Source organism: Armigeres subalbatus, unplaced genomic scaffold (assembly GCF_024139115.2).
Source record: "Armigeres subalbatus isolate Guangzhou_Male unplaced genomic scaffold, GZ_Asu_2 Contig1748, whole genome shotgun sequence".
NCBI lineage: Eukaryota > Metazoa > Arthropoda > Insecta > Diptera > Culicidae > Armigeres > Armigeres subalbatus.
This window is the reverse complement of record NW_026942559.1, coordinates 115,447-134,812: the sequence shown is the minus strand read 5'-3', so window position 1 is coordinate 134,812 and position 19,366 is coordinate 115,447. Positions and strand designations below refer to the sequence as shown.

General features: G+C 38.3%; 2 protein-coding genes and 1 long non-coding RNA gene across 3 annotated transcripts in view; 1 reads left to right on the top strand and 2 right to left on the bottom strand.

The window, feature by feature from the left end:
* The window catches only part of LOC134203304 (protein big brother-like), a 29,947-nt gene extending 10,754 nt beyond the window's left edge, over positions 1-19,193 (top strand). The window contains exons 2-3 of the mRNA XM_062678182.1: positions 121-351; positions 18,151-19,193. Of these exons, the coding sequence (XP_062534166.1) occupies positions 121-351; positions 18,151-18,447 (528 nt within the window). The 3' untranslated portion in view covers positions 18,448-19,193. The remainder of the gene's footprint in view (positions 1-120; positions 352-18,150) is intronic.
* On the bottom strand, positions 8,447-11,521 carry LOC134203306 (uncharacterized). The gene is made up of 4 exons (XM_062678184.1): positions 10,954-11,521; positions 9,923-10,450; positions 9,403-9,710; positions 8,447-9,030 (listed from the first exon to the last, which is right to left on the bottom strand). Exons 1-4 carry the CDS (start codon positions 11,066-11,068, stop codon positions 8,518-8,520), a joined length of 1,464 nt encoding a protein of 487 aa, XP_062534168.1. The 5' UTR covers positions 11,069-11,521; the 3' UTR covers positions 8,447-8,517.
* On the bottom strand, positions 14,978-15,654 carry LOC134203307 (uncharacterized). Its single transcript, XR_009977566.1, has 3 exons — positions 15,583-15,654; positions 15,331-15,490; positions 14,978-15,274 (listed from the first exon to the last, which is right to left on the bottom strand). It is a non-coding gene; the product is annotated as an uncharacterized LOC134203307 (long non-coding RNA).
* Positions 19,194-19,366: the final 173 nt, after the last annotated feature.

Below are 19,366 nucleotides of genomic sequence, written 5' to 3'. Positions count from 1 at the left end.
GTATGACCAACACCAACCTTCATATATTCGATAGTAATCAATAGACTTTACACCTTGCTTTACACTTAACTTATTTACCAATGACTTATATTTTCTTTTTTCCATTTTCTGTTATCCTAGGTCCGGTATACTGGTTTTCGCGATCGCCCAATCGAGGAGAGACGTGGTCGCTTCCGTGCCGGTTGCTGCGAAGGTCATACCGAAATCTCGTTCGCCACCACCGGTATCAACGTTCAGTTAGTATTCAACATCAACCACGGCCTCTATCATCACCCACATCACCACCATCATCACCATCCGGCCCATCTGGGCCTGGAGAAAGAGTGCGACTTTGACAAAGAACACGGAAAGGTAGGTACTCGACGACAACGAATCTAAACCTATTAGTGCGGACCATGGATGGATATGTTCCATTATTCGGATGCAGCGATTGACAACTCAATTAGGCGCGTATAATTGGGGGCGCAATTTGGAAACGGTGCGACGAATCGGATTTGCTAGGGCGGGTATTTTTTTTGTTCACTTCTGCGTTAGCTATTGACCGCTGCCACTATCATCGCCGGTGTTGGAAATTTTCAGTTCTTGAAAACTGACAAACAGCACGAAACCGGAATGATTTATGGGCCGTTTGTTCAGGAACGTGTTTCGAATTGAGAAGGGACAAATCATGTCAGTAGAGAAACATCGTATCGATTTTTCCTACAGTCGCAACAGTACTGACGTCTCACATCGGGGGTGATGTGCGTAACAGTAACAACAGTATGAACTGTTAGAATGGCGAAATATCGTTATCAACATACATTTGTAAAGTGAATACTGAAAATTACCGTCATCAGGGGTGACATTGACTCAATGCAATGCTACTATGGGATGGGATTGGATCATCGCTTACCCGGATAGTCTTTCTAGAATAAATCTAGCCTTTTATTTGGGAAAGCTTGAAGCTGTTCCTTCTTCTATTATTTACAGCATGCAATGGTATTCGATTCCCTCAATGTCTCTTTCGGTCACTAAAAAAATTACCTAATCATGTATCGATTAAATTGAAAAGTTTGAACTACTTACGTTCATAAGAAACAATAATTATATTGAAAAAATAAATAAAAAATTTGACAATGCGTTTATCCCACACTGTAGTCAGAGGTTGACAAGCAAAAGAATCACACATGATGATCATTAGTTCGTTTTTTGTGTGCGTTTTGGTAGAAAAATGTATATGTACTTCGGACCAGAGGGATGAGTTTTGCACAAATCTCTGCTGCGTATAAATAGCTGCGCACTCGACGGGGAGCCATCTTTGTCGTTTGGATGTTATTCGAAACCGTAGACATGCGCATTGTGCCTCATCCATTTTACCCAGAGGGTGGTTGCCACTTTCCGAAGAATACAGCTTTAATATGTCGAACAAATGGAATGATGTACCAAAAATGTATCAACTTTAGAAAAGTTGCTTATACAGTGGGTGGCCCGGAAGCGACTACAAATTTCTAAAGCGACAGTATGTGCAGTACAAAATATACGGTGAGATTTCCCTCACTAGGCATCTATAAAAATTAAGATGCTTAGGAGATTCCAAGATGCGGCTCAAGGGTTTATTTGTTTGCCCACATGCTTAGGTGATTCATTGAAATCGAACGTGAGTCCAACAACGTCGAACACGGCAGTGAGCCAAATGCAAATTAGGCTATCCCATTATTGTAGTCTCGCGTGTCGTTCGTTTGGTTCGGGGGATTCCGTCCTATGATTCATTCATTATCGACGTTGAAAGCAATATTTCTGATACGGTAATGTACCTTGAAGATGGAATCTCACGAACAACTTTACATTGTGTGAATAAGTTCGTAAAGCGTATATTGTTATTGGGCTTCTATGAAATTATATTTTTCTGAATTAAGTTATGTGGAACTCTACATACCAATTTTCTAAATTTTGTTTCAGCAAAATGAAATGCTGAACTGGAAGCAGGCAAACAAATTTTGCTAGTCGAACAACATCGTTCTGATGTTTTTTTTCTAGCCGCCTAGCGCGAAAAAGAATTGACAAAAATTACAGCGACTTTTCTTGTACATATTTATTTATAAAGAAGATGATCCAAGTTCTAAAAGAAAATAATTCTTTTGAAAATGTTAAACGTTGGACGCTCCTTTGCAATTGTAAGTAAAACATTTACATCGATATAAAGGTTTTATTGAACAAAGTAATACTTTTCTGTAAAACAGAATGAACCCGGACTCCTGAAACATAGAGCGAAGGTTCCCTAAAAACCCTGATTAATCCACCTAGCGGTGATGGTGCCTTTCTCGTGCATTATAAAAAATAGTATTTTGACTATAACTTCCGAGCCCATAGTCCGATTTGGCCAATTTTCAATAGGAAACAATGAAACAGTACTCTGCATCGAATCCAACTTATTGCGAGCAAATCGGTTGAGGGTAAGTGCCCAAAAAAATGAGCGACACTTTTTTACGCGATTATTCCGTAAAAATAAATTAGGAACATGGCCAAAACCGGTTTAGTTCCCCTATTACAAACAAAATTCTTGAATGTATTACAAATCATTAGTAATATGACTGCCAATGTCAGTCAATCATATCAGAAGCTGAACATTTGTCATAAATTTGCACATTTGGATTTCTTCAAACAAGTTTTTCGAACATGACCGGTTCAGTTTTTGATACTTTTTGAAAACAGTCTAATAAACAACTTCAGAATGACAATAGCTGATGACAGAAACGTTCAGTCTTATCAGAGGTGAACCAGCCAAGGGCTGAAAGCTTATTTAATAAAGAAGAAAAAAATTCAGCGCCATGGTCATTCCGAATGGATTGGAGGGTAGGAGATATTAATATTTATTATTAAGACTGTTCGGTTTTGATAAGTTGAACAGTTTCCTTAGGGAAAAATCTAGGGGAAGGGGGGTTATGGCGAATGTCCACGGTTCGTATTTTTTTTTAATTTATATGAGCAATTGTCCACGCTGGAGGGGTGGAGGTGGGGGGTGTCGGAAACTGACCAATTCAAAAATTCAAAATTTTGATAACAAGATTTTGAGCACCACTAAATCATGTCCAATTGACCTCAAATTTTGCATAGGGGCATATTTGAGGGCTAAGAAAATGTTTGCGTAACGTCCGGTTTTTAAATTCGATGAAAAATTATTTTCGCCATAAGACATTTTTTCGAAGTCCCAAAACAGTTGATTTTTTTCAAAAAATAATTCTCAAAGTTTCATGCGTTTTGAGTCCTTTGGCATCAAAAAACAAAACAAAATATTTATCGCCCGTGAGAAATTTTTTTTTTTTTTTTGTTATTTTTGAGCACCCCTAAATCATGTTCGATTTAGCTCAATTTTGCATAGGGGGAAACTTTTGACTACGAAAACGTTTGCGTATCGTCCGGCATCAAAAATAAAAATTAGGTTTTCGACTTTTTCTTTGGTCCCTTGGCAAAATTTTCATGGGTAAAAATTTCAAAGCTTTGATGAATTTTAGGCACCCCTAAATCATGTCCGATTGAGCTCAAATTTTGCATGGGGTCATATTTTGGAGTAATGAAACTTGTGAGCAATGTCATTTTTTGAAATTCGAAAATGTCATTTTCATTGGCACCCTAATAGACTCTACTCACTATGCATTCCCGGCGGCATATGCAAACTGTGGAGGAACGCGTTTTGGTTTTGGACGACCGAACCGACACGCAGCATTCTGTACTTACTCGCGACGAATAGCACACACACTGTACTTACTTTCCCGATGGCTACTGAAAACTATTGAAGATCGCGCTTGTTTCGACCGGAGCAAAGCGCAATACATGCGCAAAAGCCACCAAATACCAAATAGATATTTTATTATTTTCGCTAAGACTAAAATACGCACTGCACTTACTCGCTCGATGGCTACTGCAAACCATTGAAGATCGCGTTTGTTTCGACCGGAGCGAAGCGCAATACATGTACATTAAGGTAGACCACACTTACATGAAAAAAAAATCAAAACCATTTTTTGAGACGTATACTCTGGGGAAAATGAAGTTTTTTGCTCCCAGAAGCTACTGTAAAAATTACAGCCAGATCCGTCAAGTCTAAGTGGATGCTCAACGAGCATGAAAAATCGGAAAAATCGACTAAATGGGAAAATTCACACTTTCCACGTTTTTATCTCTAGGTGGCGCTGTGGTCATTCAATCCCGCTCATTAGTGTTATTTACTATCTTTACATTATTACGAAAAGGCTCCCGAAAACCGCTTTATATTCAGGGGGTATACGACACGAAAAAATGATTTTGAATTTTTCCATATAAGTGTGGTCCACCCTAATGCGCATAAGCCGTCGAAAACAAGATAGATATTAACTCAAGACAAAATTTTCAAAACGACTTATCTGCTTTTGTAAACAAAGATTCAAACATCGATTTGACGAATCTGATAGCACTCCCACGCAAACCAACACCACCATTAGGTAGGTGAAGGTTTCCGCTACCTGTTGATGGTGTTAGTTTGCGTGGGAGAGCTATCAGATTCGTCAAACCGTCGTTTCAATCTTTGTTTACAAAAAGCAGATAAGTCGTTTTGAAAATTTTGTCTTGAACTACTACTACAACTACTAAAACACGCACTGCACTTGCTTGCTTGACGGCTACTCTAAAAATCCATTCTATACTTCACACAAACTGGTGATCCCATCTCTTGTTACGGTTTTTGTATTGAGCTTATATTTTTTCGTTGATCATCATGCTTTTTGAAAGACTTTCAATCCTTTTAGTCCGAAATGCATAATATATTCTATGGACGACTTCTTACCATGATGAGGAGTGATGAAGAGGACAGAATTATTATACGTTGGTATATAATGAATGAATTTTGCATAGTAATGCAAGTTTGGTGCGTTATTGAATGGGATCGTCCACAAATAACGAAACGCAAAATTTGGCAATTTTGCAACCTTATCCTTCCCTTCGTAGCATATTTTGTAAATAGGACTTTATTTGTTTTTATGGAACGTAAGGCATGGCCTGATTCCCTCCTCTTCCAACAGCGTTACATAATTTGTGAACAGCCCCTAATAATATTGGTCCTTGCAAAATGTTCAAAGGAAGCATATAATACTATAATAGGGGGTATGCGAAAGTTGAAAGTTTCGAAGTTCTATAATGAACTGTTACTGAGTCAGTGTTGGACACGAGAGACTACCTTACACGCGTCCCGTCCCGCTGCCCGACCTTAAGAAATGGACGAAGAGTGTCGTCGGCGAGGACTGGGCTCGGGAGCAATAGCAGAGGATTTCTTCGAGGAAAGTCAAAGGATCCATCGGTCCCTGGAATGATCCTGTTATTAAAAAAGAACATCAGGTTATTCCGAACCGGCCACACAAGGGTCTCCCAAATCTTCGGTGAAGGACACTTCCGGTCTCACTGTAAACTCTGCGAAACCGAAAACAGTGTGGAGCACTTTATCTGCAGATGTCCCAAGTATGACCACCCCCAAAAACTTGGGATGGGATGGGATCCAGGGTAGTATTTCGGATTCCGAACATCGCCCTAAACTAAAAGAGGCGTTCTGGTCGCGAAAGGTCGAAAAATCACAGGATTTTCTATTTTTGTCTTTCTCATATACAAAGTATTCGGAAAGGCTATATTTTCGCTTCAAAACAAACTTTTATAGAGACCCGGAGACCCATAGTATTATGCAACGTACACACCAAGCAGTTTGACGAACATTGACTCCGCCCCCAAGAAAACGCTTCGTTTGCTGCTTTGTTTGAACGTGTGTGAAGTTGTTCGAACAACCATTTGACAGTTGGCGGCTCGGTTGGAAAAAATTAAAACGGTTTGATTTTGGTTTGAGTTGTCGGGGGTGGAGTCAAGGTTCGCCGAACATGTTTGAGCATTTGTAGTGAAGTTGCACAAACCCCATACATTTTTGATGGTTGGTGGTCAAGTTGGCGGTCGTTCGTATGTGATGCTGTTGGTCGAATAAAATGATTGGTCGTGCCGTTGTTGGTAAAACTTGATGGATGTTTGAATAAACGAGAGGTGGAGTCAATGTTGGGCAAACTGCTTGACAGTGTGTACGTTCCATTACCTTGTGTGCGTGCGTGCCCAAAAAAATCACTCATTTTTCAGGCCTCATCCTTAACCTTTGTTGCATTCTATGGGGAGTTCCCATTGTTTCTTATTGAAAATCAGCCCGATTTTACTATGGGCTCAAAAGTTATGGCCAAATCCAACACCCGATTCTGTTTTTTACACGGATTTTTTTTACACGGCCGAGTAAAAAACATCCCATACAAATTTTTTGCAAAGTTGCTCCATTTTGCATGATTCGTCGAGAAATAATAAAACTTTTTTACACGGATTTTCAAATTTTGAACGGAACGCATCCCCCGTGTAAAAAAAGAATCGGCTGTATTTTTATAAGCGAAACCCGTGTAAAAAACTCTCTTATTTTTCAGGCATTCATGCCTATCCGATTTACTTGCAACAAGTTGCTGCAGGAAATTTTACAATATGAACAAATGTGGAAAATAAGACCTATCATATTAGTGTTATGTGAGACTTTTCTTATATATTCTCAACCCTTTCGAACTATTACAAGAGTTCTAGAAACAATGCCTTCCACTAAAAACCGTGATATACCTACACTACCAAACAAAACCCCGTCGACGTCTTTTTGGGTTCATTTTATTATTGCTTAGTTTTTTTTAAATTTTGATTATTACGGTTATTTTAAAGTATCTAGGTTGAGTTACAATAAATGGCGATACCCTTGGTTGGCACGCGAGGTTGATACCTCTGGCCTACCATTCCCCTTAAATACGTTGTTTTCACTGTATCTGCCGAAATCCTAGGTTGGCCGCAAAGGAGACTCGGACTCTAGTCTCCTTTCATCCTAGTGTTGATCTTAATCTAGAATAAAAAAAAACACGTTAATAAAGATTAAAATAAAAATCTTCTGAATACATAAAAATAAATTTCTGTCTGTCTGACCCTATTGGTTACGCATATAGATTTAAAGGCCTTACTTCGGAATTTTTTTGGATGACTAGGAACTTAGGCTTTGAACACAATCTACTATATGGGTCACACAGAGCCAGGGTAGAAAAAAGTCAAACTCATTTTAGTGAAATCGCAGAAAATCGAGACAACATTGAATTCAGTCACCAATGAATCAAATGCCATGGAAAATGAATTGTTACTACCTCATGTGAGGTTACACTCCGTCAATCGCATTGTTGTTGTACCCACATTCTTCTTTACACTCATTCGTAAACTGTTGAACTGAGAATGAACACCTAAATAATTCATATTCGTTTTGTCCCGATGATAATGACAGTAAAGTAAAAATGGAAAACCATTCTGTTTTATCTATGTTCATAAATGTCCAAATTTGAATTTAATTCGAAAATTTAATCAAAGCCTTACAAATTGTTACCTCACTTTACTCTTCAATACATTTTTCGAAATAAATCTTGTTGTGCATTCGACCCTACAGTGCATACAAATTATTAATTGACTGCATTTTTATGATCATGTAACAAAAGAATATGAAATCCAAAAATATGTTCAACAATATCCGAATAAGTCATTAACGAATGTATGGCTAGATTAAAATATGTCAACATTGTCATTTCATATGGGACTAAGACATTGTTTTGTTTAGAATTTTGTTCTGACAATTATAACCGCCGCCTGCAACCTATCAATGTGATTTAGTAGAACTCCGCATCTTATGGACGTACAAAATATTGTGAGTTAACGAATACTACAAAGTTAGTCGTCACAGTCGTTATTTGTGCTTGTGATTTACGCTCCTATAAAACAACAGTGTCGATGTAGCTGAAACTGACTATGAAACCCGAGCAACCCGCTTGAGTCTTGACAGATAAGTTTTCATGAAGGAAGAAGTATTCCGTGAATTATTTTGTGAAAAAGGAAGGATATTTTTCAAGCAAAGCCGAAACAAAAGCAGCTGTGAGTTTTTGGAATTTGAAGCTATACTCTAGCACGGTAAGTGACAGCTGATTTCAAAAATCAACTTAGAATCTAGTTCTTACTAAATAATATCTATTGTATGTTTTGTCATATTCCAGGAAGATGATAAAGAAACGAATTTGTGCGAATGTGTGTCGGTGCCGCTCATTAGGACAAGCCCAGTTATCATGTATTCCTGGAATTCTGAATGAATTGCAACACAACCCTCACGACGGCGAAATAGGATAGCCAGTTCAATGGATATGAAACATCCGCGACTGAGATGCATACATTGAGAGGACCGTATACGATCTCATTGGAATTTCCCATGTTATACTTATTCACATCTGATTTACTGTTGTGATAATCCCTTATCAGCAAACGATAATACACGGTATGATAAAATTAGTAATTTTGCTCCTATGATTGAATAATACTACTGCACGATAAATCTGAGCCATGGAAATAATATAGATAATAAAAAGGATTAATTTCGAAAACTTTTATTTCTTTTATTACATTATATTGTGTTCGAGAGTCGGAATCAATTTATTCGTTAGCCATCCGCTTCACCCTATCTTTTAGTTCAATTTCCTTCCAATTGTAAGCTGTTGAAATCGCTTGTGGGAATAAAGCCTTGTTCAACTTGACTAGAAGAATATTCGTCAAGGTTTCTTCTGACAGCTGCGTGCGGAAATTAGATAATACTAACCCAAGAGCACTGAAGGCTCTTTCAACGGAAACTTGGTTTGAAGGAGTGGCCAGCACAATCATGGATACGGCATGCAACTCCGGATGTGTTGTTTTCCGGCGCAACCAGTGGTCCCAGACATTATAGTTATGGTTTTGACGAGGTTCGAGATCGATAGACTGTAGCTGTTGTAGAAATCTGGTTTCGCTTAGTTCGTGATCCATATTCACGGATCCACCATACATCTCGGTGAGATATTCATCAAAGTCGTCGTTGTGTTCGGAGCTGTTCAGGGATACGTTTGGCATGTGAGAAGCAGATGAAGGCGTTTGCAGTTGGTGAATTCGCTGCCACGTTTCGTTGATGAAACCCTTGAGAAGGGATGATGAGAAAGAAAGTAAATTGGAGCATGTTCGCAGGAAGTTCTATAAAATATAAATTATAGTGTTCTTGTGTGATTCATGGAAATTTTATTGAAAAATGGGAGCATTAAGGTTCCCCCAAACATACGCGACGCGATAGTGTTATCGCTTGACGACTGTCGCCGTTGGTATGGAAGCTTTCGCAGCGATGAAATCGCTTGGGTTTGGGAGAGCCTTTAAGCAATAGTTCTCCCCATGTGTGTTGTTCGTGATTGTATGTGTGACAGAAGACTGATTCAGATGAAAAGAAAGAGAGTGCGAAAGAATAAGAATCAATCACTTGAATGATTCTTATAACATTTTGTAAATGAATATATGTACCTGTATTTCCATTTTTTCCTCAGGTGAAAAAAACTTCGATCCTCGATAGTTAAACCTCGGATCGATAAAAAGAGCCATTTTAAAAGCTCTAGATCCACGCAAAGCTTTTAATCGCGTAGTCAACGAGTTCATCAGCTCAGGAGTAAACGGGTTTTCATTGAGCTTGCGCACTTCACTGATTGCCATTAGCCAGGCCATGTAGAAATCGGGTAAACATACATGCTCCGCCTGCATTTTCTTTGTACAAATGTACAGCGGTTTGAATGCCTCATAATAATTGTCAACGAAATTCCAGTGGTCGGTAAGATCTATGATGACCAAATATATATAAGTAAGTAATGTGAATCTGAGATATGTGAATTATTTCAATTCACGTATGATTTATCAAAAAGGCTATATGCAAAATTGCATATTTACTTTTTGATAAATCATACGTGAATGCGAGCGTCAATGGTAGATTTTTTGAAGCACAATTGTGGCAGTTGATGAAATCGCCTTGTTGGTGTGTATACATACATACCGAGTTCAGGAAATTGAGTCGCTAGTTGTTCGAAGAATGATTTTTGCGTTTTGAAAGATTGCACCATCTCAAAAATACCACCCCATCTGGTTTGGCTCCAAATAGGGGGGTGCGAGGCACCATGATGGTCGAAATTCGTTTGGTACTTCACGTTTTTTGATTTTTTAGCCAGCTCGGTCAGACTCTTCACACCTGCATGGGATTTATTCACCACGTCTAAGATCGCCAGCTGCAGAGTGTGAACAGCACATCGTACAAGATTGATTCGCTCTTGGAACTCTTCATACAATTCAGAAGGTATATCTCGTGGTGATTCTTGTTCGCCTGTGCAGTCAACATCCTCAAGGTTCTCTAGCAATGTCATTTGTAGTTCATTTCGCATTTTCTTCACTGCCGCCACCATATTAGCCCCGTTATCGACAGTAATTGAGAAAATGTTCCCAATGGGCACATTGTACTCTGCAAGCGTATCCAATATTTTTAATTTTAGGACTGCGGCAGTTTGGCTTTCTTTAACCTCTACCATTCCTATATAACAAGAAAGAAATAATCAAAAATACATTATTAGCAAAAAAAAATAGCCTTACTGCAAATTGGATTCAAATGTTTGTAAATTACGTCAAGCTTCTAGGTAGAAAGAACTTAATAAGGATCTTCTGCAGGTCAGTGATAAGTCGCACGGCTATAAAGAAGACCTTGCATAGGGCTAGGCTCAAATCCGTAACCGGTCAATGAAATTGTGAGATGGGAAATTGTCTCGGTTTGCTTGGGCATAAGAATATTCGTGATAACCACATTCTATTACGATACCTGAAAGGTAACTGTCTTAAGTACCTCGCAGTTATCAAATGTGAATGTGAATAATGAAAACTAAGCTGCGAGGTGGGAATGTACCAGTTGTGTGACGCGATGTAGGAAACTGTCTGTAATTGCCTAACTGTCCCATATGAACAGGAAACCCAACAAAGATGGGACGACTATGCGGTTACAGTGAATGCGAAAGAAATTCAGTGGACTGGAGGATAACTTACCAAGAGTTCGAACCACGACCTTTTCCCCAAGAGTATATTGAACGTTTATTCCGAGAATATGTCTGTTATGACATGATGCAGAATCGACCTTTAAGCATATTAATTTATCCTTCATCTCATCTTTGAGGATCTGTTTGACACGCTGAGAAATAACACGTAAGTGTTCTCTGATGGTTTCTCGATTCAAAGTACATCCCACCGCTTGACAAATTGGCTCTAGTAGCAGTCGAAAACCGTCCCACTCGAAGCATGACAGTGGCAGCCCATGTTCAGTGACCAGCTTCGCGACAGCTTCGATCAAAAGCTGTAAGTCAATGGCGATTGGCCGTTTTGCCACGAATCGCGGCTTTTCTCTGATTGAACATAATCTTTCAGGAGACCTTTAGCGTTTGCTAGCTCGCTGTGGCGTAAACGGAAATGCCGAATAAAATTTCCCGAGTCATATTTGTTCTGTACGTATGAGCATTCCCCATTGGGATCTATGTTGCAACCAGCCTTTTCACCATCACGTATTACGAAATCCGCCGCGATGTCAATCATCGAACGTTTTTTGGTTTTAGAGCAACTCGAATCCATTTTTACAGCTTTTTGCGTTCCTTTAAAACCGGCTTAGGTATATGACAATTTCACTACGCTGTGATGAATGTGAGATTTATGGTTTCATATATTCAATGAATCTGAGCATGAACAGGAAGCCGAGTAGGTGAACACGGAACGCAGAAACACTTGTATGATATTCATTAATGAATTCTGTACCTTTCCTCATTTTGATAATGACAACACTTATGAAAGAAGCAAATGAAGTCATCGTTGACATAGGTGTCAAATCTTTGAAGGCATGGGGATAAAATAAAATGAATCATGCACTGGGCATATTTTGCACTGATATTTTATTTAATTCAAACTCAAATTTGTCTTCTGATATTTTACACCCCTGCACAGAGCTTGCACCATATTTGAAACAGGCGGACAGCTCTTTATTTACGCGTGTAGATCTAAAGGCCTTATTTCAGGAAATTCTTGGATGGGTTTGAGCATAGATCGGAACACATTCCTGGTTTCATATCACAAAAACCATGTACCATATCACGATCCATACTAAGCGTACTATGACCTACGAACAACACCTAGCGAACAAATCGGGGCGTTCATTATAAGTACCAATTTAAAAAAATTTAAGTCCCCAGTAGGCACCAACATATAAAATTTTCTAAGTCCCCCAATAGGTTTTTTTTTTACGTCGTTTTTTTATACTAGCCAGGTTTTTTTACGTCGTTTTTTTTTACGCGGTACATGGAGCGACGTAAAAAAAACCTTAGTGTAATTCGAGAACTAATCAAGAAAATGGAACCAAATTTGGCATGTGGAGAGTTTTGAAGGCAAGAAATGTTTATGTGGTGGTTCGACATCCGTCCTCCTTCTGTCGTAGCAAAGTGGGCCGTTTGTTGCATAAAAATAAGGGGTTTGGCAAAATGTTGTCTAAATTGATGTCAACATGACCTTGCGTAAAATATTCAATTTTGATAAAACCATCGGACGCAGAAACTCTTTAAGCATTTTGTGACGTTTTTCATATACTTTTATCATGTTTTATAGGGGAAACCCGATCTAATATAGGGGAAGCCGACCAAAATGTTGATGCAAATAGACAATCCGTCAGGAATACGCAGATATATGAACGTGAAAACGGTCCGGGATTTGGGCATACACTCTGAACCGATGTCACTTTCCTCATTCACTCTCACTCATTGTCTTGAGCACCCTTAGGAGTATATAGCAGCCGCTCGATCGCTTTAGCCTTGATCTGGGCCCAAATCAGATTACTCCCTTTATTTCTTTATTAAGGCTACGTTGCCACGAGCACCTAGGTCTGCCTCCGCTGCGATGTCCTTGCGAATTGCAGTCCAGCGCTTACTTGATTTCGTCTCCGCTCTTTCCTCATGTGTGGCCGACCCACATCCATTTACGCTCAGGAATTTCTGTTGATATTGTCTTTTGGTGGCATTGTCAATGGAGCTCAACATTCGCGATCCAGTTAAAAGCCACTAGGCCCGAATTATAAAACGCAGACATCGATTGATGAATACTTGCAGTTTTTGCTCGATCTCTGCTGATACACACCAAGTCTTACTGGCGCCTAACAAGACAGATTTCACGTATATCCTGAATTTAAAGCGTTGACTAATCTGATTGGATCTCCATATATTTCGTAAACTTGCAAATCAGCCCTAGCCTTCTTGATCCGTGCTCCTATGTCGATATTGGTTCCACCTTCCGAGACTAACTGGCTGCCAAGATATTGAAAGTTTTCGACCATCTCCACTGCGGCTACCGTAAAGTTGTAAGGGTTGTTCGTGTTGATATCCAACGATTTGGTCTTGTTGACATTGATGGTGAAACCCGTCATTGAGCAGCGTTCGGTTTTGTACACAGTCAATCTACCATGAATCTCGTCAATTACGACGAGGAATAGTAGTGGAGATAGAATACATCCTTGCCTCACTCCAGCGACTACCCGGATAGGGTCAGACAAAGCTCCATTATGCAGGATTCGGCATGTGAAAGTTTCGAACTACGCTTCGATGAGGCCTACTATTTTGACTGAAACTCCCTTATGTTTTAGGGCGACCCATACACACATAGTATGCATGAAAAACCAAGTCCTCCGCATAGGGCAATTGTTTTTTTTGTAATGAATAGGCTAAATGTACCAGTTGTGACTAAAGCACCAGTTGTTGCACTAGTATTAAGTATGGCTAAATGGCCAATCAAATCACCGAAAACCAAGTTCATATCGATAAAGCATATTCATATTATACGATAACACCTTTGATTTCTTCCCAGGGTGTCTGCAAATTATCCGTACAACAAGACAGGTTTTTAAATATTTTTTGGAATACATTAAAGAACCAGCATGCATTGCATGTTATTATAATAGGACTTCATAAACCAAACTGAATTTGTTCACATTAAAATGACCCCTGTGTCCTGAGTTGTACGCCTTCGATCGTGTTGAAAAAAAAACACGATGGCCGCACGTTTCTATACAGATACTTTTCACACATTTTTGACGATTGTGACATGATTTCAAATGTCTCGACAATATGTTCGGTGTTTTAATGGCTGTTGATTTTAAGATACCGAGTGATAAATTCAATCCAAATCGGGTGAGTAGGAAGGCAAGTCCTTTTTGTTCGGAAATCCGGAAAAAAAGCATTCACAAAGATTTTTTTTCTTTATACATGAAATGACGCTCAGTGTATACATCTGTTACAGCCTGCTGAGTTGTTATGCCCATATAGCTACCGATTCAGTCCATTATTGTCTGTTTTTGATTTGTAGAAGCAAACTACCAAAATCTGTACGGATAATTTACAGACACCCGATTGTAAAAATTGATTTTGCTTAATTTTTGACGTCCTTTGCACCAGTTGTCGCACTAGTGGTCCCAATTTGGCCAGTCCCATAAGAAAAAAATGGGATTTGCCAAATAAGGAACCAAAATTAAGAATAGCGCCACAACTGGTGCATGCGTTCCTATTATAGATTATTCAATTTTGAGGATAATAACAAATTGTATTGTGGTTTTCACAGCTGTTCTAAGGAGCAGGAAGTAAAACCTTTCGCTTGATATACACGCAGAAAAATCTCTCGTAAATACAATAATATTTGATCTATATTCAATAAGAATTTCACATTGTTTTGGCGGTAATAAGAAATATTATTATTTCAATAATACATTATTGTTGTTTTACAGTAGCTTTGACAGCAAACATTGTCGTATTTCATGGTTCGGATATTAGCTGAAACGTATAACGCAGTAACGTTCGTAATTTGAATAATAATAATATTGTTGTTTCAACAATATTTTTTTCATTGTTTTAATCATCATTGTAATTAAAAATAGCGTCAAAATATTTTTGTTTCAATCATCACTTTTATAATTTTTATGATTTATTCTTATTAAACTTTTTCTTTCAAATTAGTTTGTTTAAAACAGTTTACACCTAATAATGTTCTTATAATCAATTTCTCTATTATTCATTCACATGCATACATTTTTTTGCCATAAATCTCCAGTCAATATGAAATCCAATGTGAAACATATCTCAAGAATCGCCACGTATACATCGGATACAACTCATCCTACGCTTCCCAGAAGTTTCCCACGTAGACTCATCTTGTTTCTTCAGAACTGCGCAATTTTGAATCTTGGATGAGTGAAATCATCTTCAAACCGAATGTTTAGCACATTATTGTTGCCAATCATCGATGGGACCAACTCAGGGTTGAAAAGTAGTACTTACATTTCACTATATACCTGCGTGAAAAACTTCTATCAAAAAGATATTTTAAATTGTCAAGACTATAGCTTACCTAGTGAATAGCCAGGAACTTTTTTCCCAGAATTAGTAGCAGAATTACATTTCCGAATGGAATTTCATTACATGGAAAAGAATCCGAAGGTCAGATCAACCTCCCCATAACCAGCAGGGTAAACTCTCCGATGATGTTTTTGGCGGATGCTTACCGCTGCCTGTAGTAGAAAATAAAACAAGAGTCGTGTCTAATCATTTTTTCACTACAAATATCTACTACAAAATTTCAAATAATTGAAAGTTTACTTACCTTATTATTAAAATATTATAGAATATTTCACTAGGAACTAATGGGAGCAAAAATGCCTTCGTGTTGTTGTTTTGGTTTTCGATGTGAAGATAGTGTCAGACTAGCATTACCCTATGTTACATAGGTTATTGTCTAGGATAAAGAAAAGTAACTTCGAGTAAAAACAAACATAACTCTTATTGGAATAAATATAGTTCTTATTGTTTCTACAATATTTATTTTTGAAGTTAGCTTATTGGAACAGATTGAATCAAACATAATTTCATTTTGGATTTAAATTAACGTTTATTATAGAAACAATAATAATTGACATAAATTCAAATGATTTCATTCATTTGAATGTAACAATCATTATTATTGGTTCAATAGTAACAAATTTCTGTCCGTGTATAAAGTCCACCCACATGCCTTTTACTAATTTAAAAAAAATAGTTGTTTCTATGTATGGCGACAATTGGTACACCCACCATATACATATACAAATACTCAATCAAATAAAGAAAAATGAAATGCTGCAAAACATATCAACGGAAGAACAGCTTTACAAAAACTATCAACTTTTGTATGTGGAAACATATTTCCTCAGAAGTTCTACGAATATAAATTACAAATGTAAATTTACGTAATTTCCGGAATCCTACGCTTATGCTTACAAAGTTAACTGGAGACCCCAGTGCACGAGTGCATCTAAATGTTAGTTTACAAATCATTACCCCTAGCACCATCAAATAATTCTAGATTTGTACCGTGTGTCTCACCTTAGCACCTTCAAGTACTCAGTAATAATATTATGTTGAACAATACAACATGCTCTCAATGAACAACCATTAGCCCAGAATAAAAGACTCATTTCCGGGAATAAACACAACAACAATAAACTGCTTCAACCGTTAAAGCATTGTAGAAAGGGTCCCTCTTCAGTTCCACTCATTTAGCATCAAACAATAACACCAAATGACAGCCTTTGACTCGGCTGACCGATATCAACAACACCGTACAATTAACCATTCCGTTCAATTGGAACCTTAGTTCACCTTCGACCCAATCCTCAAATTATCTCAAAACTCTTCCATATACAAGCATGAACCTTGCAGTAACATAAGTGATGATGTGCCTGTGACAGCTTCCTCCTCGTGGTAGCATAGAATGCACAAGGGGGTATGTTATTAGTTGCCCTCCTTCGCCAAATTGGTTTGATGCGCTTCTTGGGCCGAGTTCCGTGCACATCGCCAGATGACTATACAACCATCAGAATGCAACTTGCAAATGAACTTATGTTTGTCTGCCTGGGGATCGCTACAAAAGTGAGCATCAGCCGGGAAGCCTCACGAAAAAGGGTCGCGTGCCTCTAATTGGCACACGAAGTAGACCCAATACACTTGAGAACTTGAGTTCTTGTTCGCTACATTTGGTCGCAAAACTACGAATGTAGCCTTAAAAACTACAACTGACGCGTTTCATGCTTGGTCATCGATCTTGATCCGTTCCGAAATCGTGTGCGCAGGATCATAACAAACTTGCGAAGGGGAACGGCAAGTCAAGTGATGCTGAAAAGTATCAGATTACGTCGGTCCGGCCGGATGGTACCCTAAAGGTCGTCGCCGTCGACATCGATCGGCGATGACTTTCAAATAATATTTTGAGCAGAAGTAGGCCTACACCATGCTGGCTTCTGCGTTCTCGAATTCAAATGTTGCCTTCACAGTCAGCTTCGTTCATCCTAATTGGGTCAATTTACAGTGAGCATCCCGTCGCCTACTATGCAGCAGTCAGCGGGACATGTCAAGGGAAGATGTAAGTAGAGAGTGACTCGTGCACGACACGAGATCAACTACCGACAACAATCCGTGATGGAAATATTTTACGCTAGCTACCGTGGAGGTCTCGGGAATCTACATCATGCATGACAGCCGACCTACACGCTACACAAAGTGGGGGAAGAACGTTCACGCGGGGAAATGTGTGTTGAGACTGGAAAACACTTCAACTAGAATTATTGTTGTTGTGACTCACAGTTGCCGAGATTGGAACACAGCGGTACGGTACAACTAAACCTAGAATCAAATTCAAATATGTGAGATATATAATATAACATTATATGATAGTAAAAAACAAATTATAATATTTTCTTTTGTCAATGAGTTTGGCGGGTTTAAATTCGAGCTTGAGATGGATCGTGCTTGAGCTTTGAGTTCTTACCAACATTGCCCATAATCATCGTCATATCCAAAATCAAATGTTCCTATCATGCTACTTTCTACATTTTAACCTTCCTTTGTATGGTGACCGACCACCGTGCGGCACTGATCGTTTTTCAATGAATCGTTTAACACTCTTCAATGGAAAAAAGAAGTTGGATAGAACGCAATGACAAATGTTTCGAAAATGTCAAACAGATAACTATTAAAGCATGCATAGATAGATTTAGAATGTGATCCCTTTTAAGCGGGCTACAAGGGTTAATTGCTTGGCACAGCTCTGATTGAGTATCACTTCAAATATTTGAAAACTATTTCGAGCAACGATTGTGACAGCTGATTTTTTTTTGTGTTTTTTTCTACCTCTCAGGTCCACATCAAGTCGCACTTCATCATGAATGGCGTATGCGTACGGTTCCGTGGTTGGTTAGACATGGAAAGACTGGACGGTATCGGGTGTCTGGAGTTGGATGAAAAGCGTGCCGCTCAGGAAGACGCCATCCTGCGCGAACAACTGGACCGCTACAATCAACGACTGAGGGACTTCGAAGACAAGCAGCGAACCTATCAACGCACAACGCAAGATGAGTTCGAACAGATGCGCCGCAATAGCTCCGGAATTGGAGTTGGGGTTGGTACGGGAGCAGCTGGCATGTGGAGGAGATAAATCTGCCCGTTCATTTAATGAGCAGGCAAAACTAGTGGCAACTGTGTGATTTTAATACTCTTCTTAACCTTTACATATGTATAATAACATAGGTGTATGAATGTGCTACGCAACAGTAGATAGAAATTATCAATTTGACACGTGATTATATAGATGAGATCCTAACGACACATCACAGAGTTTTAAAGCTTACATGAAGCATGCGCTTTGAATAGATCTTATTTACTACTGAAACAATCACGTGATTTATTGATAATTTGAAATCTGAAACGATTTTAAACTCCTTCTAAATTTACTTTGCAATATAAACCGTAATATTTTTGCCAATATGCTATCCACAATAGGATTGGTACTGATATGCGGTTATAGGCAGTAGAAAGCCATGGAAATGTTTTTCAATATGCGAGAAAATGTGTTCTTATTCGACATCAACAATTTGAAAAATAAAATAAAAATACATTTGATTTTTGTATTTCACGTAATGTACATTTATTGTCAACATGATTCAACAATCAAAAACAGTTCTTGTTATCAGCTATCGTCGAATAATGTTGAATCATTTTTTTTTATTTAACGTTAAGTTAAAGGTTTAGTGAAGAAAACAAAACAATGATATCTATGATATTTCTTTCTTTCGATTTCACTATTTAAAATACAAAATAATAACAATTTAGTATTTCGCCTCCTACCTTAAGTTTTCTGTAGCGAGGAAATGCGATGATATTTTGTCAAAGAAATATCAGTTTCACTGATTTATTTTTATTGATGAATTGGCGAATCGCGTTGTCAATCAGAATTTTACCGACTCTTACAGCTAACTTCTGTAAAAGTCGGTGAAATCTGATAAACAACATATTGCAACTCTGCAACAGTTTTATTATCACATTTGTTGATTTTATATTATATTTTAAATAATGAA